The 18,332-nt window shown below is 39.0% G+C and overlaps 1 protein-coding gene across 1 annotated transcript; it reads right to left on the bottom strand.

The window, feature by feature from the left end:
* Positions 1-7,071: 7,071 nt before the first annotated feature.
* On the bottom strand, positions 7,072-17,541 carry LOC110383465 (uncharacterized). The gene is made up of 3 exons (XM_021344257.3): positions 17,281-17,541; positions 7,817-8,134; positions 7,072-7,746 (listed from the first exon to the last, which is right to left on the bottom strand). The coding sequence occupies exons 2-3, from the start codon at positions 8,080-8,082 to the stop codon at positions 7,137-7,139; spliced, it is 876 nt and encodes a 291-aa protein (XP_021199932.3). The 5' UTR covers positions 8,083-8,134; positions 17,281-17,541; the 3' UTR covers positions 7,072-7,136.
* Positions 17,542-18,332: the final 791 nt, after the last annotated feature.

Genomic DNA, 18,332 nt, shown 5'->3' with positions numbered 1-18,332 from the left:
TAACACAGTGCTGACGGGGCACGGCGGGTTCTCCGAATACTTGCACCGCTTCAAGTGTAAGGAGAACCCATCGTGCATCTGCGACCCCAGTGCGATCGAGTCTGTCCCCCATATCATCCTAGAATGCCCTATCTTCTCGCGAGAACGGTGGACACTGGAACAGGAGTTAGACATAGAGCTGAGCCTACAAAATATTAGCCACATAATGAATAAACGGAAAGTTTGAGAAAAATTTTTAGAGTATGCCGAAACAATTGCAAATAAAATCATACGTAGGAACAAAGAAGCCTGACCCATGCTTCCACCTTATTAGAAGTAATATGGCCTGGTAAGCATGGGGTACACAATAAGATCGCCAACTTATTACATATGCATATATACACAAATTTACTTTTTACATTATTATATTATTTAAAATTATTTATTTTATACAATTATACACAAATATTTACCATTTTATTTATACAACTATATACAAAAATTTATAATCTAATATATACAAATAATGAAACTATACTATAAACAACTATACACAAAACTGACAATGTATTATATACAAAACTGAGATGTTATTATGCATAAATACTGGGACTATATGATATCTACAGAATACACATGAACTACTTTATAAAGCTATATACAACTATGTCAAGCTATATATCAATATTTATTATATATAAATATATATTAAATACGATCTAAGATTCCACGTATCACCAAATAATAACCTAAGATAAAACATAAGACAAAAAGACTTAACAGGTCCCTGATCACGTCAGGGGAACAAGGGACGGCAGGAGTGGGTTTTGGCCGGTAAGAGTCCGGCACTACCCCTCGGGGTGTCCATGAGGATTTCCCACTCCTGCCACAAAAAAAAAAACCTAACCTAACCTAACCTAAACTAACCTAACCTAACCTAGCCCTGAGCTAACCTAACCTAACCCTGAGCTAACCTAACCTAACCCTGAGCTAACCTAACCTAACCCTGAGCTAACCTTTTTTTTTTTTTGGAAGGGGGACATCCTCATGGACTTCCTCCGCCTGGGGAGAGGCGGAGGGGTATGCCGGACTCTTACCGGCTAAACCCCCCCCCCCCTTGTGTCCTCCTTGCACGTGTTCGCGGGGCCGCCGGAACCAGATTCTTCCGCAGCCCCACACTAGTGCTGGCCCTCGCATGGGCCTCGTCTCTTGCGCGGGGTAGTGAGGTGTTCCCCTACCCCGTGCATCGCCTCAGGGGCACGCGCCGACACACGCGCGTGCCACCGCCTCGGGTCCTCTGAGTAGGGGCGGGAACTTCCCCAAGTCCCTCGCCCTTGAACCCATTCATGGGGGGCGGAAGAGGGCGATGTCTGCCTTCTGCGACCGGGGAAGGGAGTCAAAATCTCCCTCTCCCGTTCCGCAGATTCCTTCTGCGACATCACGTCCTCGCAAAAGGAAACCACCGCGTCCCACGAATCTGCACTGCCAACCATCCTCCGCACCCTAGCCGGCATACCCATTTTACATAACTTCACCCTTTTGAAATATTTTCACCCCTTGTATACAACTTCATCGGTAGGACAACGTCAGCCGTAGGACACATCCTCCACCGTAAGACACAACTTCACCCGTTGTACACAACTTCACCTGTTGTACACAACTTCACCTGTTGTACACGACTTCACCCGTTGTACACAACTTCAACCATTTTACATAACTTCACCCATTACATAACTTAATTTTGACCAAAGTATCTCGTGTTTGGGCTTAAACGTGTCAGGAAGATATGACAAGTCGATTTACTAACACAGATCGTACGCCCCCCCACAAGTTCTCAGCCCCCCATGGCCCCTTACTTACCTTTACCACTTTGAACGACCCACAAAAGACCCCCCTCCCCAACACCTCAAGATGACTCCCCCCCACCCCCTGAATGATATCTCTGCATCAAGTGAATCAGCTACGATATTTGCACAGCCATATTGGACCCACCAGAAACCACGCGATGGCGGCTGGCAGCACCTAGGAGCTGCTCTGCACCCTCCATAACTGCCGTCGTAAGAAAAAAGGGCACAACTAACATTTAAAAAAAAATTGAGTTACATACATATTTAGAAAAAAAAGGCGCATCTGCTCAATTTTTTGTAGAATTTTATCTTTAAGGAATACGGAGATACAGATGGCTTAAAAGGCACAAATGAGACTAATATTCATGTTTTATAAGATGAAAAGACACATTTATTTACCATTTTATTGAAAAGGCACAAATACGTAGATGTGACTATAATTTCATATAGATTTTTACTAAAAACTACTTTGAAAAGGCACATCTACAACATAACATAAAGAAAAGGCTCAAATGCCAGATGTGCTCTTTCTACTAAATAAATAATCCATGTATTTCTCAATTAATTTACGTATAAAAGTCACAAAGACCCAGTTGTGCCTTTTCTTTAAATTATTTACGATTAGGGGTGAGGAAAGGAGGGCAGGGTTTGATTGAAACGCGTCAGTTGTGCCTGTGACGTCGAAGCTATAAGCGACGAATAAGCTCTAATAACATAGCTTAAAAAACCGGCCAAGTGCGAGTCGGACTCGTGCACGAAGGGTTCCGTAAATTACAGTTAAATCAACCTATCTCAAAAACTATAAGAGATACTTTGATCAAACCAAAAATCGTTGAAAGAGTTAATTAGCATGCATCACCTCTATTTTTTTTAGAATTTTATACCCCGTAGTTATAAAAATAGAGGGGGGGGGACATACTTTTTACGACTTTGAGAGCTGATATCTCAAAAACCGTTCACTTTAAGAAAAATGTTTTTTAGAAAACTTTATATCATTTTAAAAGACCTTTCCATTGATACCCCACACGGGTATGTACATCGAAAAAAAAAATTTCATCCCTCAGTTACATGTATGGGGGGCCCCACCCCCAATTCTTTTTTTTACTATTTAGTGTCATATTTTTGTAGCGGTTCATACAACACATATTCCCATCAAATTTCATCACTGTAGTACTTATAGTTTCCGAGTAAATCGGCTGTGACAGACGGACATGACGAAACTATAAGGGTTCCGTTTTTGCCATTTTGGCTACGGAACCCTAAAAAAGGTTGAAAACCAAAAGAAGATGGATCAAAATTGCCCCACGTCCTACAACAATGTGACGTATCTCAAAGATAAAAATGTAAAAAAAATATGGCATACTCTGTAACTTAATTTTTTTATACCTTCATACAAAAAAAATGCTTTGAAAATTGTTCAGGCGCTGTTATGAAAACATCGATCATAAGACTATTTATAGACCATTTTTTTAAATTATATTTTTGTTTGATAGTGTGTACCTCACAGATCTAGAAAAAATCTCAAAAAAATAAGACCGACTCCCAAAACAATGAAAAGCACCGACTTCTAGGCCGATGCACCTAATAGTTTTTTTTTTTTTGCTTTTCAGTGTTTTTTGGGAGTCGGTTTTTTTTTTTTAATAAGTTGCATCGTGTAATCAGACATACACCTCATTGTCAAGTTTTTATCCTGCGCATGCCTACAACTTTCAAAAGTTGCCCTGGATTTCTCAGGGTTTCCATCATCAGATCCTGACCTGATGAATATGGGACCACCTGGGAGGTAGACACTATCAATCATATACATAATTTAAAAAATGGTTCTTAAATTTTCTCATGAACAATTTTTTCATAACAGCGCCTGAACAATTTTTGAAGCATTTTTTTCGTATGAAGGTGTAAAAAAATTAAGTTACAGAGTATGTCATATTTTTTTTTACATTTTTATCTTTTTTTTGAGATACGTCACATTGTTATAAGACGTGGGGCAATTTTGTATGGATTGTGATCCGTCTTCTTTATGCTCCTATTACTACCTCTATTAATATAGAATATTTTGACTTATTTTTTATATTGTAATTTAGAGATTTAGAGATTATTTTATAGATTTTTAAATTGGGTCCAACCTATTATTATTAAAAAGAATATAAATATTAAAGGACAATGTCCAAATTGGCCCTGTGTAGTAAAGAGTATCAGAATATACGATAATTAATCGCCTATTTTATTATGTAAGGTGCAAATACTCCTGTATCACGGACTAGCTGTATTCCAAAATAAACTTTTAATAGAATTTAACGCGACTAATAAAATTAGATCGCCATCTTCGCCTAATGTCATGTCATGTCAGAAGTCCAATAGGGATGTCCAATCAATAATAATCTATTGATTGAATTATTAATCGATCGATTGTGTTTTCTTTTCTAGTGCTTTCTTTTAAACCTAATAAGAATACTTTATGAATGCAGTCATACTCCAATTTAAATAGGTAGTAAGAATAATATTATACAGTAATCAAAACTTTTTATTTCTATACAATCATTCAAATATCTTAAATTTTTACGACAATTAATACAAAAATAACATTTATTTTTCGGCGTAAAATAAACCATTGTCATAAATACCTACTTGTAATGTTTATATGACAAAGGTGATGTAATAGACAGTTTGAAATAATTTAAGACCACAGTAAATCTTAATCGAAAAAATCGATTATTGGTGTGGTGTTGTACTACATCCCTAGTTTTGCTGTGAACGTCACGTCGTCCGTCATTGATGTTATTAATGTTATATGTCATCTTGTCATTTTATTTTTGTACTTCATCCACTTTTTAGAAAAACAACTGCATAGGTATCTAATTATCTAGGTAGGTATTACCTACTTTTCAGTTTCTTAAAAATCACTCAAAGCTATGAAAAATCGTAGGTAGGTAGGTACCTACATTTAATGGTACGTCCACACGCGCGCGTTCAAATCGACATTCAACGGGCACAGTCACGTTCACGAGCGTGTAAACGGTACGCCCGAGCCCGTGAACGCGCCCGTGCCCGTGAATGCCGCAAATCGGGCGAGTGTCGGTTTTTTGGCAAAGTTCAAAGGATGAATGTGCGGGCGCCCGGCGACTGTTTACACGCGCGCGGGCAGTCAGTCTCTCCTGCGCTTTCGCGACGAGTGGATCTTCATTCAACGTTCTGAGAAAGTCGCTTCGATCGGAGATTACAACATGGCGGAATGATCAACGTCGTTCATCATTTTGTTTTTTTTTTTCCAATAAAAATAAGTTAAGCCAAAGGCTATGACAGCAACAACACCGAGATCCTCGCTTCTCGCCATTCTTGCACTGACTGACACGACGGCGCGCGTGTGAACAGCTTGAATGTCCGCCTGCCCGCGACGGGCAGCCCGCCGGGCTGCGCGGCGCGCGTGTGTACGTAGCATTATATTCGTTGTTATGGTTAGATTATAACCTCAAAATCTGATATTTTTTTTGAAATATATCTTTTTTGCAGCTAGTCCGCTATAAATACAAGATCTTCTAGGAATCTACTAATGATAGAGAATACAATACATAATTATCCGATGCTCTTGGCTCCGGGGCCAACTATCTATGGACGCAGAGCAATGTCCTTTTCCTTAGGTATACTTACTTAGGTAACTAACTAAAAACTGTAATTGAGTTTAAGTATTAGCACTTTTTCTTTCTAATTTATAAGTTCTATTAGTTAACCAAAATTGAAGATTGGATGAGATCCCTAATAATTTAAAAATAACTATTGAATATTAAGAAAGGTTCTTTTTTGTTTAAATGTTGGTGTCCTAGAAGTAAATTTGTTTCAGTTATTTGGATAAGGATAACCAGAAATGGCATGACAATAAATGTTTTATAGTTTATTAAAGTTTCCTCGCATGATTAATTGTCTTTTTTTGGTAGAAAAATTTTAGTAAATTTGCATTAAAAAAGCGCAATTAGACAAATGTGCCCCTTCTTTCAGACTCAATGACTAATTTTCTTGAAATATTAAAAAGAAAGGTCACATTTGGTTAATTATGCCATTTCTTTGTAGTAAGTGGTATTTTTTAATTTTTTTTTTTTTTAAGTTGAAAGGAATAATTTGAATTTATTTTAAAATTAACTATATATAAAAACTAAAAAGTTAAAAATATAATAGTACTAACCTTCACGCATATATCATCAGTATTTTTTTTTCTTTTAAGCTATAGGTTTCCACGCTATGAAGCAGAATATGGTAAAAACTTTAATCTCAATTATCTCAGTTTGATCAAAATGGTAGATGTGCCCTTCTTTCATACGACGGCAGATAATCCGATGGATGTGACCTTCGCACGCGAGATATACCACGGTATATACTCCTCCAAAACGTAGCTGTCTCATGTACATTCCCTGAGCGTGAAGGGTAAATTACGAAAAATCCCCCAAGTTTATAGTGGATCACAAGTTGTTCCCGTTACCTGCCGCCATTTCATCCATCCTGTGTTAATTCTGTGCGTAACTGTCCGATCTATTTCGCCATCGCCCTGAATAAGCGAACCGAGCAGATTGGAAGAGGTGAGTTATCAAGTGCTATGGTTTCAGGACTGGAAAGACCGCCGAAATCGCAGAACATGTATTCGGTCTTGGTTCTGCTGATCTTCAAGCCAACATTGTCTTTGTTGCCAACTCTCCAATCTGTTCTAGATCTCAGGCCCGTCTTCATTAATGTCGTCGGCAAGAGACGGCCGGTCATGCGATAATTTTTGGCGTATCCCATTCAGCAAACCCTTTCATTTGATACACATAGATATCATGTGTGGATTTCAAACAACCAGAGCCAAATCTTGCCGAGGCCGCAATATTGGATTTGTAATGACGTTTTTAGGTAGTCATGTAATGCAATGTCATCAGAATTTAAGGTTTATTTTTGCATGCGCACTGCGTGTGAAATAAGAGGAGCCGACCGGCTCCGATCGTGTACTTTTTCTCGGTCTTGCTGACGTTTGACTCCAATTGCATCTCACGCAGCCGATCGGAGCCGACTCCGGTCTTCGTGAAAAGAAAAATGCGCGCCGATGATCTCTGAGCCGGTCTATCTGAACGGACCCTAAGACGACCCACTGACCGTGTCGTTTTATTAGAATAAAATTATACACACTTCCACCCCAAATCGGGAAAATGCGATTGATGTTGGATCCTATTATTTAGGTACTCTTTGTTTATGTAAAGATGAAGCCTTAAAAACGATTAAAAACTAAGATTACTAAGATTATTTTATTAAGAATACTTATCATTATCTAATAATAATTCAGGTCAATCACGTGAAGTCGGCAATGGGCGGCGGCAAGGCGAGGCAGGAGAGCGGCGCCGCGGGCGGCAGCGGCCGCACCACGCGCGGCGCGCGCGGCTGCAGCTCGTTGCGCAACACCGCCGCGCAGTCGCCCGCGCCCGGCGCCATGCAGTCGCCCGCCCCCGGCGCCATGCAGTCGCCCGCCCCCGGCGCCATGCAGTCGCCCGCCCCCGGCGCCATGCAGTCGCCCGCCGCCGCCCAGTCGCCCTCGCCCGGCGCCGGCCCGGCGAGCGGCGCCACGCGGCGGCGGCGGCGCACGCGACGACGCCGCGGCCGCGCCGGTGCGTCGCAATCGTCCGACGCGCCCGGCGCATCTTGCCCGTCCGGCGCGCTAGACGCATCCTGTCCGTCTGGCGTGTCCTGCCCATCAGGGGCGTCCTGCCCGACCGACGCGGGTTTTGCACTGTATTGTTCCAGCATTAAGAGAGCCTGCCGCTTGGTTTCCGTGAGTACGTCCACACGGTCGGGCGACGGCGAGCGTTCGAGTTCTCCTGTAGCCATAGGCACGGCGTCAACGGGAGCGTACAAAACGTCTTCTGCGGGCACCGTGTCGACTTTCGTGGAAACAGGAACCACCCTGGAAAGGACAATGAAGTGAACATTGACGTCGCCGGGCGCGTCGGGCGGGCGGGGTGGGCGGTACGCACTCGACGGGGTCGTCGCGGTCGAGCAGCGCGAGCGGCTCGTCGGGCGGCAGCAGATGGCCGCGGCTGAGCAGGCGGTGCGGCGGCAGGCGGAACAGGCGGCGCAGGCGGCGCTGCAGCCAGGCCACGCGGCGGCGCGGGCTGACGCACACGTAGGCGCGCGCTCGCTCGTCGCGGAACACGCGCTGCATGCACACGCGCACGCGGAAGCGCGGCTCGCACGCCGCGTCCGCATCTTCCGATTCTGAATCTTCTTTATGTTTTACCATTATTATTGCATCCAGAGAACCCACTGGCACATGGAAACTGTCTTAATTTTATCTGAAACAAAATGATAAAAAAATTAAGCAAAATTAAACATTTTGAAAAAACCCACGACAGTAAAAGTCTTATTGAAAAATAATAAAATAACTCAAAACCCCCGACTTAACCAGTTATACCATACCCCAGAGTTACCATAATACATAACCGAGGAATAACCGTCGGGGGCTGCCTGTTCTATATGAAATTTCAACAATTAATCATACTCATAAGTGTATTTTATGTCATCATTAAACATCTACAATTCTTCAATAATTGTATTAATTGTAAAATTTTGCTTAATTTTATTTCAGACTTTTTAAAGAGCATACGAATTATAGTCTATATGTATAATATGTAGGTAAGATCTCGCAAAGATACGTTTTAGTTTTAATAATATTGCAATATAATCGTTTCACACTAATACAGCAGTGCCCCCTAGTGAATAAATATCGTAAGACTTGTCTTAAACCATGCACCAATCAACTACGAACCCCAGTGGCGGATTTACAAATTTGCCGCTAGTAGGCCATTCAATTTTTGCCGCCCCTAATGATTGTGAATTTAATGATATTTCTGTCAGTTACTAGATTATTTTTGCAACCCGCTATGCACCGAAGAGTTTAATGTTGACATAACAAGTTTATTTGACAGCGACTTTAAAGCGTAAAACCTCTGTAACTTTTAAACGGCTCAATTGATTTTCATCAAATATGTCTAAGAACACTCGCCCGTAAAACACCTGTAATACAAAAAAAAACTAAAATGAAATCGGTTCATTCGTTCGGGTGCTATGATCAGTGGCGGCGTAGCATCAGTTGGCACCCGGGGCGGACTACCTATTGAGCACCCCCAAAAAAACGACAAAATATAATCACGGACTAAAATTGTAATAATTGAAGTACTTAAAAATCGTGTAGAAATCATTCATGGTGCATTTTGCTAGGTTTTACATAAAGAAACTGGAGACAGATCAGTGCAAGCTTATAAAGCGCTAGCTAGTTTTATAAAAACCAGTGTGAAGTGAAAAAGACGCGAGCGCAGCGAGCGCGACATTTTCGTATTTTGGAACAGTAAAGTACCAGAACGAGTTAAAAAAAATCGCCCTAAAGTGAAAAAATCGCGAGCGTAGCGAGCTCGAAATTGTTTAGTTTTGGGACACAAAAGTACCCAAACAAGTGTGAAAAAAAACCACTGCAAAGAGAAGAAGCCGCGAGCGTAGCGAGCGTGAAATTTGTGATATCTGGGACGCAATGATACCTAAAGAAATTAGACTGAAAGTTATTGTCAAGTGACAGGCGCGAGCGCAGCGAGCGCGAAATTTTTGAGTCTTGGAACAGAAAAATACACAAACAACTTTTAAAAAAAAAAACAGTGTAAAGTGAAAAAGCTGCGAGCGCAGCGAGCGCGAAATTATTGAGTTTTGGGACACAAAAGTCCTTTAGCTCCTAAACAGCTTAGAAATCGTCAGCGTAGAGAGTCAGTCATGGGCGTAGCCAGCTTTGGGCTCAGGGTGGGGCAGCAAAATCAAAAATCAAAATCAAAATCTTTTTATTTCACATAGGCCTTTGCAGGCACCTATGAAACGTCACATTAGTTGCACGGTTCCAAAAAGTTGGTCTCATGGAGAAGAACCGGCAAGAAACTCCATAGACACTCTTTTTAAAAAGTAATATAGTCACAGTACAAACAGTCTATTACATAACAATAGTAAGCTCACAGAATTATACAATGCAAGAAACTTAAACTGTAAATCTATACAGTGCAAAGGGAGAAGAAAAAGTCGTTTAATTGCCAGGGAAGCCACACATGGAGAGATGAGTTATCGCCATATAATTTCTTTATCGTCAACAAAGTCTTGAATTTTATAATAAGCTTTTTTAATTAGGGTGGATTTTAAAGTGTTCTTAAATTTTATATCCGTGAGATCGGTTACACACTTAGGCAGCTTGTTGTAAAAACGGACACAATTCCCTAAAAACGATTTATTTGATTTCGTTAATCTGAATCTCGGAGCTACTAGCTTGTGTTTGTTTCTTGTATTAATAGAATGTATATCACTTTTAACACTAAATTGATTTAAGTTTTTGCGTGCGAACATTATATTTTCTAGTATATAAAGAGAAGGTAGTGTCAGTATGTCAATTTCTTTAAATAATTCTCTTAATGACTCGCGAGGGCCGAGGCCATAAATTGCACGAACTGCCCTTTTCTGGAGAACGAAGATTGAGTTTACGTCAGCCGCTGCCCCCCACAGTAAAATGCCATAGGACATAATGCAATGGAAGTAAGCGAAATACACGAGCCTAGCAGTAGCAACGTCAGTAATCTGTCTTATTTTTCTGACTGCATAAGCTGCGGAACTCAGCCTCTTTGACAGTGCTGAGATGTGGGCACCCCATTGCAATTTAGAGTCAATGGTGATGCCCAGGAAGACGGTTTGACTAATAACATCTAATTTATTATCGTCCAGAACGATGTTGAGCCCTACTGGTGTTACATTAGGTAAAGAGAATTTAATGCATTTCGTTTTGGAGGAATTAAGAAGCAAGTTATTCGCGGCAAACCACTTGCTCAGAGTAACCAAGCTATCGTTTACGTCTATAGGACTAGATTCCTTTCTGTTAATTTTGAAGACAAGGGAAGTGTCATCAGCAAATAAAATAATATCAGAGATCACAGACATCATATACGGGAGATCATTTATATAAGCTAAGAATAAAAAGGGACCTAAAATTGAGCCCTGCGGCACGCCCATTTTTACTAATGACCCAGATGAAGTTGAGCCACTTACGTCCACTACTTGCTGTCTATTTGACAGATAAGAAAGGACGAGCGCGAGAGCTTTACCACGAATTCCGTAGTGGTTCAGCTTACAAATTAGAGTGTCATGGTCAACGCAATCGAACGCCTTAGAAAGGTCGCAGAAAATGCCCACAGCATCCCGCGAATCTTCCCAGGCGTTTAAGATTTGGGTGATCAATCTTGCACTTGCGTCAGTGGTAGACCTACCCTTTGTAAAGCCGTACTGACGGTCATGAAATATGTTGTTTAAATTAAAATGTCTTAACATCTGATCGAGCATGATCCTTTCGAAGATTTTGCTAAAGGCTGGAAGGATTGAAATAGGTCTGTAGTTAGAAGGGTTCTTCTTACAGCCTGATTTAAAGATAGGAACAATTTTGCTGAGTTTCATCAAGTCAGGGAAGATACCGTTGTCAATGCAAAGGTTAAAAATTTCACTAAGTATTGGGGCAACACTCTCAATAATGGAATTAATGACTGTGACAGAAAAGCCCCATAAGTCCTCAGTCTTTTTTAGATTTAAAGACTTGAATGCTCTTTTGATCGTGTAATCAGAGACATATTGAAATTGGAAGTCAGGTATATTTCTACTGAAGTTCTGTCGAAGTAACGTCTCAGCTAATATAGAAGATGAATTAAGGGACTTGGTAACCTCTACGGGAATGTTTGAAAAAAAGGTGTCAAAAGCATTGGCAACCTCTACCTTATCTGAGATAACAGCATTATCAATAACTAACCGCGGGTCAGCATCCCGCATTTTAGTTTGGCCGGTTTCAACATTTATAATATTCCAGACTGTTTTAATTTTATTGTCTGATTTGGCTATTTTATTACTAATTGATTTCGACTTAGCCAAAATACATACCCTTTTAAATATCTTCGAGTAGTTCCTTACATAGTCATGAAAAGTTGGATCAGAAGTCAATGACCTTTCGTGGTACAAGTTATATAGGACATCCCTGCTTATCCTAATCCCTTTAGTAGACCATTCACTGAATTTAAATTTATGAGTGATTTTAATAGTTTTTTTCGGACATGACTTATTAAGTTCCTGGCAGAGTGTATTAAATAAATGTTTAAATAGTTTATTTGGTTCTTTACAGTCCATGTTAATAGAATTTAATTTATCCGAAGTATTATCTTGAAATTTTTGCAAAGTTTTTTTGTTCAATGGTCTAAAAGTAATTATCTTATTTAATGAGTTTATTTTATTAGTTTTAAAACTAACAAGCTGACCTTTGTGGTCCGACCGTACACCAGATATTAAGGAAAAATGTTCGATATTACTGTTATTAGTAAATATATTATCAATACAGGTACTAGAAGTAGCCGTAATTCTAGTGGGATCATTAAATAAATAATTAAGATTAAATGAATTAAATAACGCTAAAAGGTTACATTTATCAGATGATTCAGTGAGAAGATCTATGTTAAAATCACCACAAATATAGACTAATTTATTACTTTTAATAACTTTTGAGAGAATATCCTCCATATGAACGAGAAATAACGAAAAATTTGATGCTGGTGGTCTATAAACGCATACTATTACATGGCTTTCTATCTCTGCACATGCTACTTCGCAGACGCGATCAACAGAGCCAGAGGTAATGTCTAATCTATTTTTAAATTTTAAATTACTCTTAGATAAAATTATTGTACCTCCACCCTCAGCTGAAACTCTGTTAAACACACTGGCAACCACAAAATTATTCACATTAAATGACATTTTATCAGGCTTTAACCATGTCTCACAAAGACATATTATATCAATAGAATATTTATCAATTAATAATTCAATATCTAAAATTTTGCCAGAAAAGCGGTTTATGTTCTGATGAAAGAGTATAAGGTTACTACAATGCTTTTCTATTGTCTCAGGAGCTAGTTTAAATCTTCAATCACAGTATTGTTAGGTAAACTAGACAATACTGATTCGTCGCTTATTCTAGGTTTTGTCATATTGTTATCTATGACACTGTTAATATTATATGCTAACAAAGAAGCAATCAGATCTTTATATTTATTAGGGAAATACATACATTCCCTTGTTAAATAAAAATCACTAACAAACTTGTTAGTGTCAAAAAACAATAATTTGTCGCTATGACAACATGTCAAAGTGTACATGAAATTGTTCAAACTATGAACATACTTATTTTGTTCATCTGAAGAGCAATCTGAATATGGTAATGCACAAAGTATAATATTCTTCAGATCTAGTTTTAGTAAGGCATTGATACCATTTGCAATGTCAGATTTCATTAAATCAAGACTATCACCTATTAAAAGAATTAATGTGGAGTCAACATCGAATTGAGTATTAATTATGTTTTTTATTATATAATTGAAATGTAAATCAGGGTAACAGTGACTAGTTACAATGTGTGATTGAGAGAGTGAGTGTTGAATGTAGGAGCCTATACCTTTACCAAACCTGTCTGTGAATAAAATTGAGTTAAATTGCTTGATGTTACGGGAACCCTCAACAGACTGAGGGGGTTCAGGCAGATTAGCTGCAAGCCGGGGTTCAGGTACTGCTTCAGGTTGTGTACAGTTGCAGGAAAGATTATTGGCCAATGCCTCATACTTCTCAGCACTATACTTCACCAGGTCCACTAGCTCACCGGCCTGTTGCAAGCGGGCACTTAGTTCCTTTTGACAATCCTCATATTTACTGAAGATGTATGAAAGCAAGTTTTCTTTCACGGTTAGTTGGTCATGTAGCTGTTGGATGTCCAGGTCATAGGTAGCTCTGCATTGTTCAAGTTCAAGGGAACAAGTATTTAACTGCTGTACTAGATTCACACGTTCTCTCCTAAGGTGCATACAGTTGTTTACCTTATTCTGTTTCCTTACTGTACGGTACTTCCTGATAATTTTTTTACATTTAATGTATTTCTTGAGTTTATTTTTACTTAAAGCCAATGGACATTGCACTATGGTAACATCCCCAGTCAGATCTATAATTTCAGCCGAGCTGCACGCTGCTGTGGAGCTTCCTACCAACTCAGTGAATAGGTTGAGGGTCTCGGATGTCTGATCCCTAGCTTTGGCAGACTCGTACAAGGATATAGTCTTGTAGGCCTCACATAACTCGAGCTCAAGATCAGTAATACGCCTCAATGTAAGATGATGTGTTTCACTGCATTCGTGTAATGATGACACTGTTTGCTGTAGATGGTTATGTTGGTCGAGGAGGTCCATGTGCTGGATATGCAGCTCAGCCAGGTCATTTTTCAAGACAGTGTTTTTGTCAACAACGTTCTTAACTTCCACCTCGCTGTCTTCCCTCTCCTGCAGCAGCTGGACGCATAGTTTTTTGGAAGTCTCCAGATCTTTCAGGGTGGCCCTCAGCTTGTCCTCTAAGTCTTTGATAGCTGTGGCTCTGCGGGTCGTCATTTTGTTGATACTTTCTCAATTTAATCTGAAATGTGAAAGTATACAGCTAAGTGGCTGAAAACTATGTTTTTTAGGACAAAATCAGGGGGTGATCAAGTGCAATGAAGATTGGAAATGATTAAAAAGAAAATAGTTTACAATTACAACAAACAGAAAGAAAAAATATACAATTAATAGGCTAGGGTGTTTTAAAAACAAATAGGAAGTTTAACAGATTATTGAGAATTATAGATATGTATCACTATACTATTATGATTAAAGATAATAAGTTACTTATAAACCAATATAGAAAAACTGACTAGGCAATTTAGTTCAAGAATATTAAATAATAGGGACAGAAATGTAAACAATAGATTACTTATTTGAGTTTGAAATTAGGTTAATATAAAAAGTATGATAAAAGTAGCTTTGTGTAGTAGGTTTTGAAGTGAATGTGTGTCTGGGGCGAACGTTAACGTCGTCGATTCTGCTTCCACAATATTGTCAAGCAGAAGGAGACAGTAACTGAGCCGATGTGTGTGTATGGACGTTGCTCATAACAATGAGCAGTGTATTATGTATTGTTTAGTGTACAAACACAGAAACACAGTAATATAATACAAAGTAAACACAATACTCCCCAGTTTATTTGATGATTTCAAATCCGTCCGTTTGACAGCTGGTTCACCGAGTAGTTTTCTTCGTATTTTCAAAATTTACGACAAAAACACATGAGTTACACTATAAGCAACACTTGTTTACAATATTTCACAATAATAAATGAGTTTTAGGCTAGATCATTACTATAATATATTTTTTTAGAAATAATACTACGGCGAGCCGTTTTTTCACGACTTATCACCGGGGTTGCCAGCGCAAAAAAAAAAAAAAAAAAGCAGCAGTCAACCTATCCCCGGGGAAGGGCGGGGGCCCTCCGATTTTTTGTATCTTGAGCCGTTAATCTCTTAATTTGAGAGGTTTATATTTTCAGGTACAGAAAATAAACAATCACACACAGGACAAAAGCCAAAAGTAAGGGCATGTAGTTACTGAATACGCGAGCGAAGCGAGCGCGAAATTTTTATCGGACTTAAACCAAATGTTACGTAAAATTTTGCCCAAACGTACTTAACTTTTTGTTTGTTGAGAAATGCAAAAATAAGGATATAGTTTTTGAATACGCGAGCGAAGCGAGCGCGATATTTTTATCGGACTTAAACCAAATATTACGTAAAGTTTAGCCCAAACGTACTTAACTTTTTGTTTGTTGACAAATGCAAAAATGAGGGCATATAGTTTCTGAATACGCGAGCGGAGCGAGCGTGAAATTTTTATCGGACTTAAATAATATATTACGTAAAATTTAGCCCAAACGTACTTAACTTTTTGTTTCTTGACAAATACAAAAATAACACAGTTTCTGAAAACGCGAGCGAAGCGAGCGCGAAATTTTAATTATTTTTTAAGCCTCAAAACCAAAAACTACGTAAAATGTCGCCCAAATATACTTTTTCATGGGGGGACTAGGTACGACAGACCCGATTTACGTCCATATAAAAACGCCCTCGCTCGCATAGATAAGTCGATAAAAATAAAGTTAGATAACGTATAGCAACGTCGCGCAGCTAAGCTTCGCGGACCACGTGGAATGCCTCCAGGGACCACCAGTGGTCCGCAGACCACCGGTTAAGAACCACTGTGCTAAACGATTGTTCTATTGTACAGTTCGTACATGGCTGGGCAAACAAAATTGCGAGCGCGGTTTTTACACTAGGATAAAATTGCATTTCCGAAATTTTGATCACATCTGCCAGTTCCATCTCCTTCAATGCATTATTTTTTGGATTAGATGGACGGCTTGGCTCGCTACGCCACATAACACCTATTCTTTTAGGGAATACGGGTCGCTTTCAAATGACGCTCGCACCGCGCACGTTCGGGAACTCGAGCGTGCATTTTGTTTTGATCGCGCTCTTTTCAAAGTCGACAATTTTTTTGTGCAATAACTTACGGATAGTACATATGATTGTTGATGTTGTTAGTTAGAGTTAGTAAAAAAAACATTGTTTAATCAGACATCTTACAGGTCAGAGCCAGGGCCCAGGGTGGGGCAAGTGCCCCAGTGTCAGTTGTTTTTGCTACTTTGGTGCTTTAACTTTTGTTAGATTGAGAACTCAAAGAGCGCAGAGTAAACCAGAAATGATCAAAAAACCGCGAGCGAAGCGAGCGCATTTTTTATTTTTTGAAACGCTATTGGAATATTTTAAAATACATGATCACATATAAGCCTAAGTATATGTTACAGGGCTTCTGTAAATCGTTTATTTATACAATATGGATTGTGTACTCGTATAAAAAAATCGTAAAGAAAAATCGCAAAATTTGCTGCCCCTCTAAATCTGCCGCTCTAGGCACTGGCCTACTTGGCCTATTGGTAAATCCGCCACTGACGAACCCATCGCTGAAAACCGCATTGAAATCGAACAATTCGTTATAATATTATTGCAATATTATTTGCACTAATATTGTGGCGCCCCCTAGTGAGTTACAGCCATGACACCTATCTAAGAACATGAACTCATTGAACACAAACAGGTTATTGAAAACCGCATCAAAATCAGATCATTAGTTTAGAAGATATGTGGGAACATTACTTTGCACAAATGCACACACAAACGCACATCTCTCGGTCGGAGTGAAGCAAAGGGTGTGCAAGGTTTTTGGGACTTAGAAATTTTAATGATTACATACTGAGATTAACCGCAGATGGTCAGACAAACATAGGTCTAAAATTGATTCAGTTTTTTAAAGAAAAAACCAACCAGTCTTGCTAAGGGGTATTGGTTTGCTCGGGCAACTAGATTGAGGAGGTCAGGTACTCAGCTCTGGAATGGGAACCCTATACTGAGCGACGCCGGTCACGCTTTTGAATGGTTTTTTAATTATATACCTAAACCAGTAAAAATTAAAAGCAAACTTACGGACACGTCTGTCAATCACAGCAATGACACAATAATGCAGTTTGCACAAAGTGCAATATGATTATACAAAAGGTGAACGAAAACGTCTCAAGGAAATTTAATTTTACACCGGAACATCGGAAATCAACGAGACGAATAAATCAAGACTTGTTTATATTCTCAATAGGTAATAGAAAGAAAACATGAATCGAACGAAAATCACATTATAGATTATAGCTAGGTCATTATAGCTATTCACGCATGACACTGACTGAATGACACATGACATGACATATTTGAGCACAGACTACTAAGAGAGGTATTTGAGTTTTGACCACAGACTTCATAGATAATTTAACAGAGTATCCAGTAATAGACTAGATTATCGAGTTATAGACACTGTATAAAAAAATAGAAAAAAATCTCTGATAGCGAAAGGCGAATGCTCAAAAATGGCTGTCTCGACCCATCGAGCTTAGAATGTCTCGACCACAGAACATTTACCTATCTATACATATAATAAACTCGTAGGAAAGTTAAAACTGTACATTGAATATATTTTTTAAAGAATACTTGGGGGTGATCTACATATAATCGATTCTGATCCCAAATATGTAGTTTTTTAAATTTTTGTCTGTTTATCTGATTGTCTGTAAGTATGTTCTGAGTGAACTCAAAAAGTACGGATTTACTTCTGCATGAATATTACTTATAGGTCGGGTCAGGACATATTATAACGCTATCACATAAAGGGATCAGCAACGAACCAATATTTCTGTTAATCGTTCTGTAGACGCGTGAATTCATATTTGAAAGTTGCCTATCATTTAGTTGGGTTGTCATCAAAGTTTACATTGAAAAATTGCGCTTTACCTTTGAGTTAATGAGCAGAAAAATAGTTAAGGTTAAAATGGCGCCACTTAGTGCAATTAAAAAATAACATACAAATATGGTGAATATTATTTAGAAGAATGATTCAAAATTGTTTGTCAGTTTGCCGTGACACATCAAAATCCAACTATAACTATTTCCTTGATGCAAGGAAAACTTTACTTCTTTTGTTTAGATGAATG

This window comes from Helicoverpa armigera, chromosome 9, assembly GCF_030705265.1.
Source record: "Helicoverpa armigera isolate CAAS_96S chromosome 9, ASM3070526v1, whole genome shotgun sequence".
NCBI lineage: Eukaryota > Metazoa > Arthropoda > Insecta > Lepidoptera > Noctuidae > Helicoverpa > Helicoverpa armigera.
Note: the sequence above shows the minus strand (reverse complement) of the source record. Positions and strands in the feature narration are given on the sequence as shown.

Coding starts and splice junctions, on each gene's coding strand:
- LOC110383465 (XM_021344257.3), bottom strand. CDS start 8,082: ATGGTAAAACATAAAGAAGATTCAGAATCGGAAGATGCGGACGCGGCG. Junction 7,747..7,816: donor GACCGCGACGACCCCGTCGA/GTGCGTACCGCC, acceptor TGTCCTTTCCAG/GGTGGTTCCTGTTTCCACGA.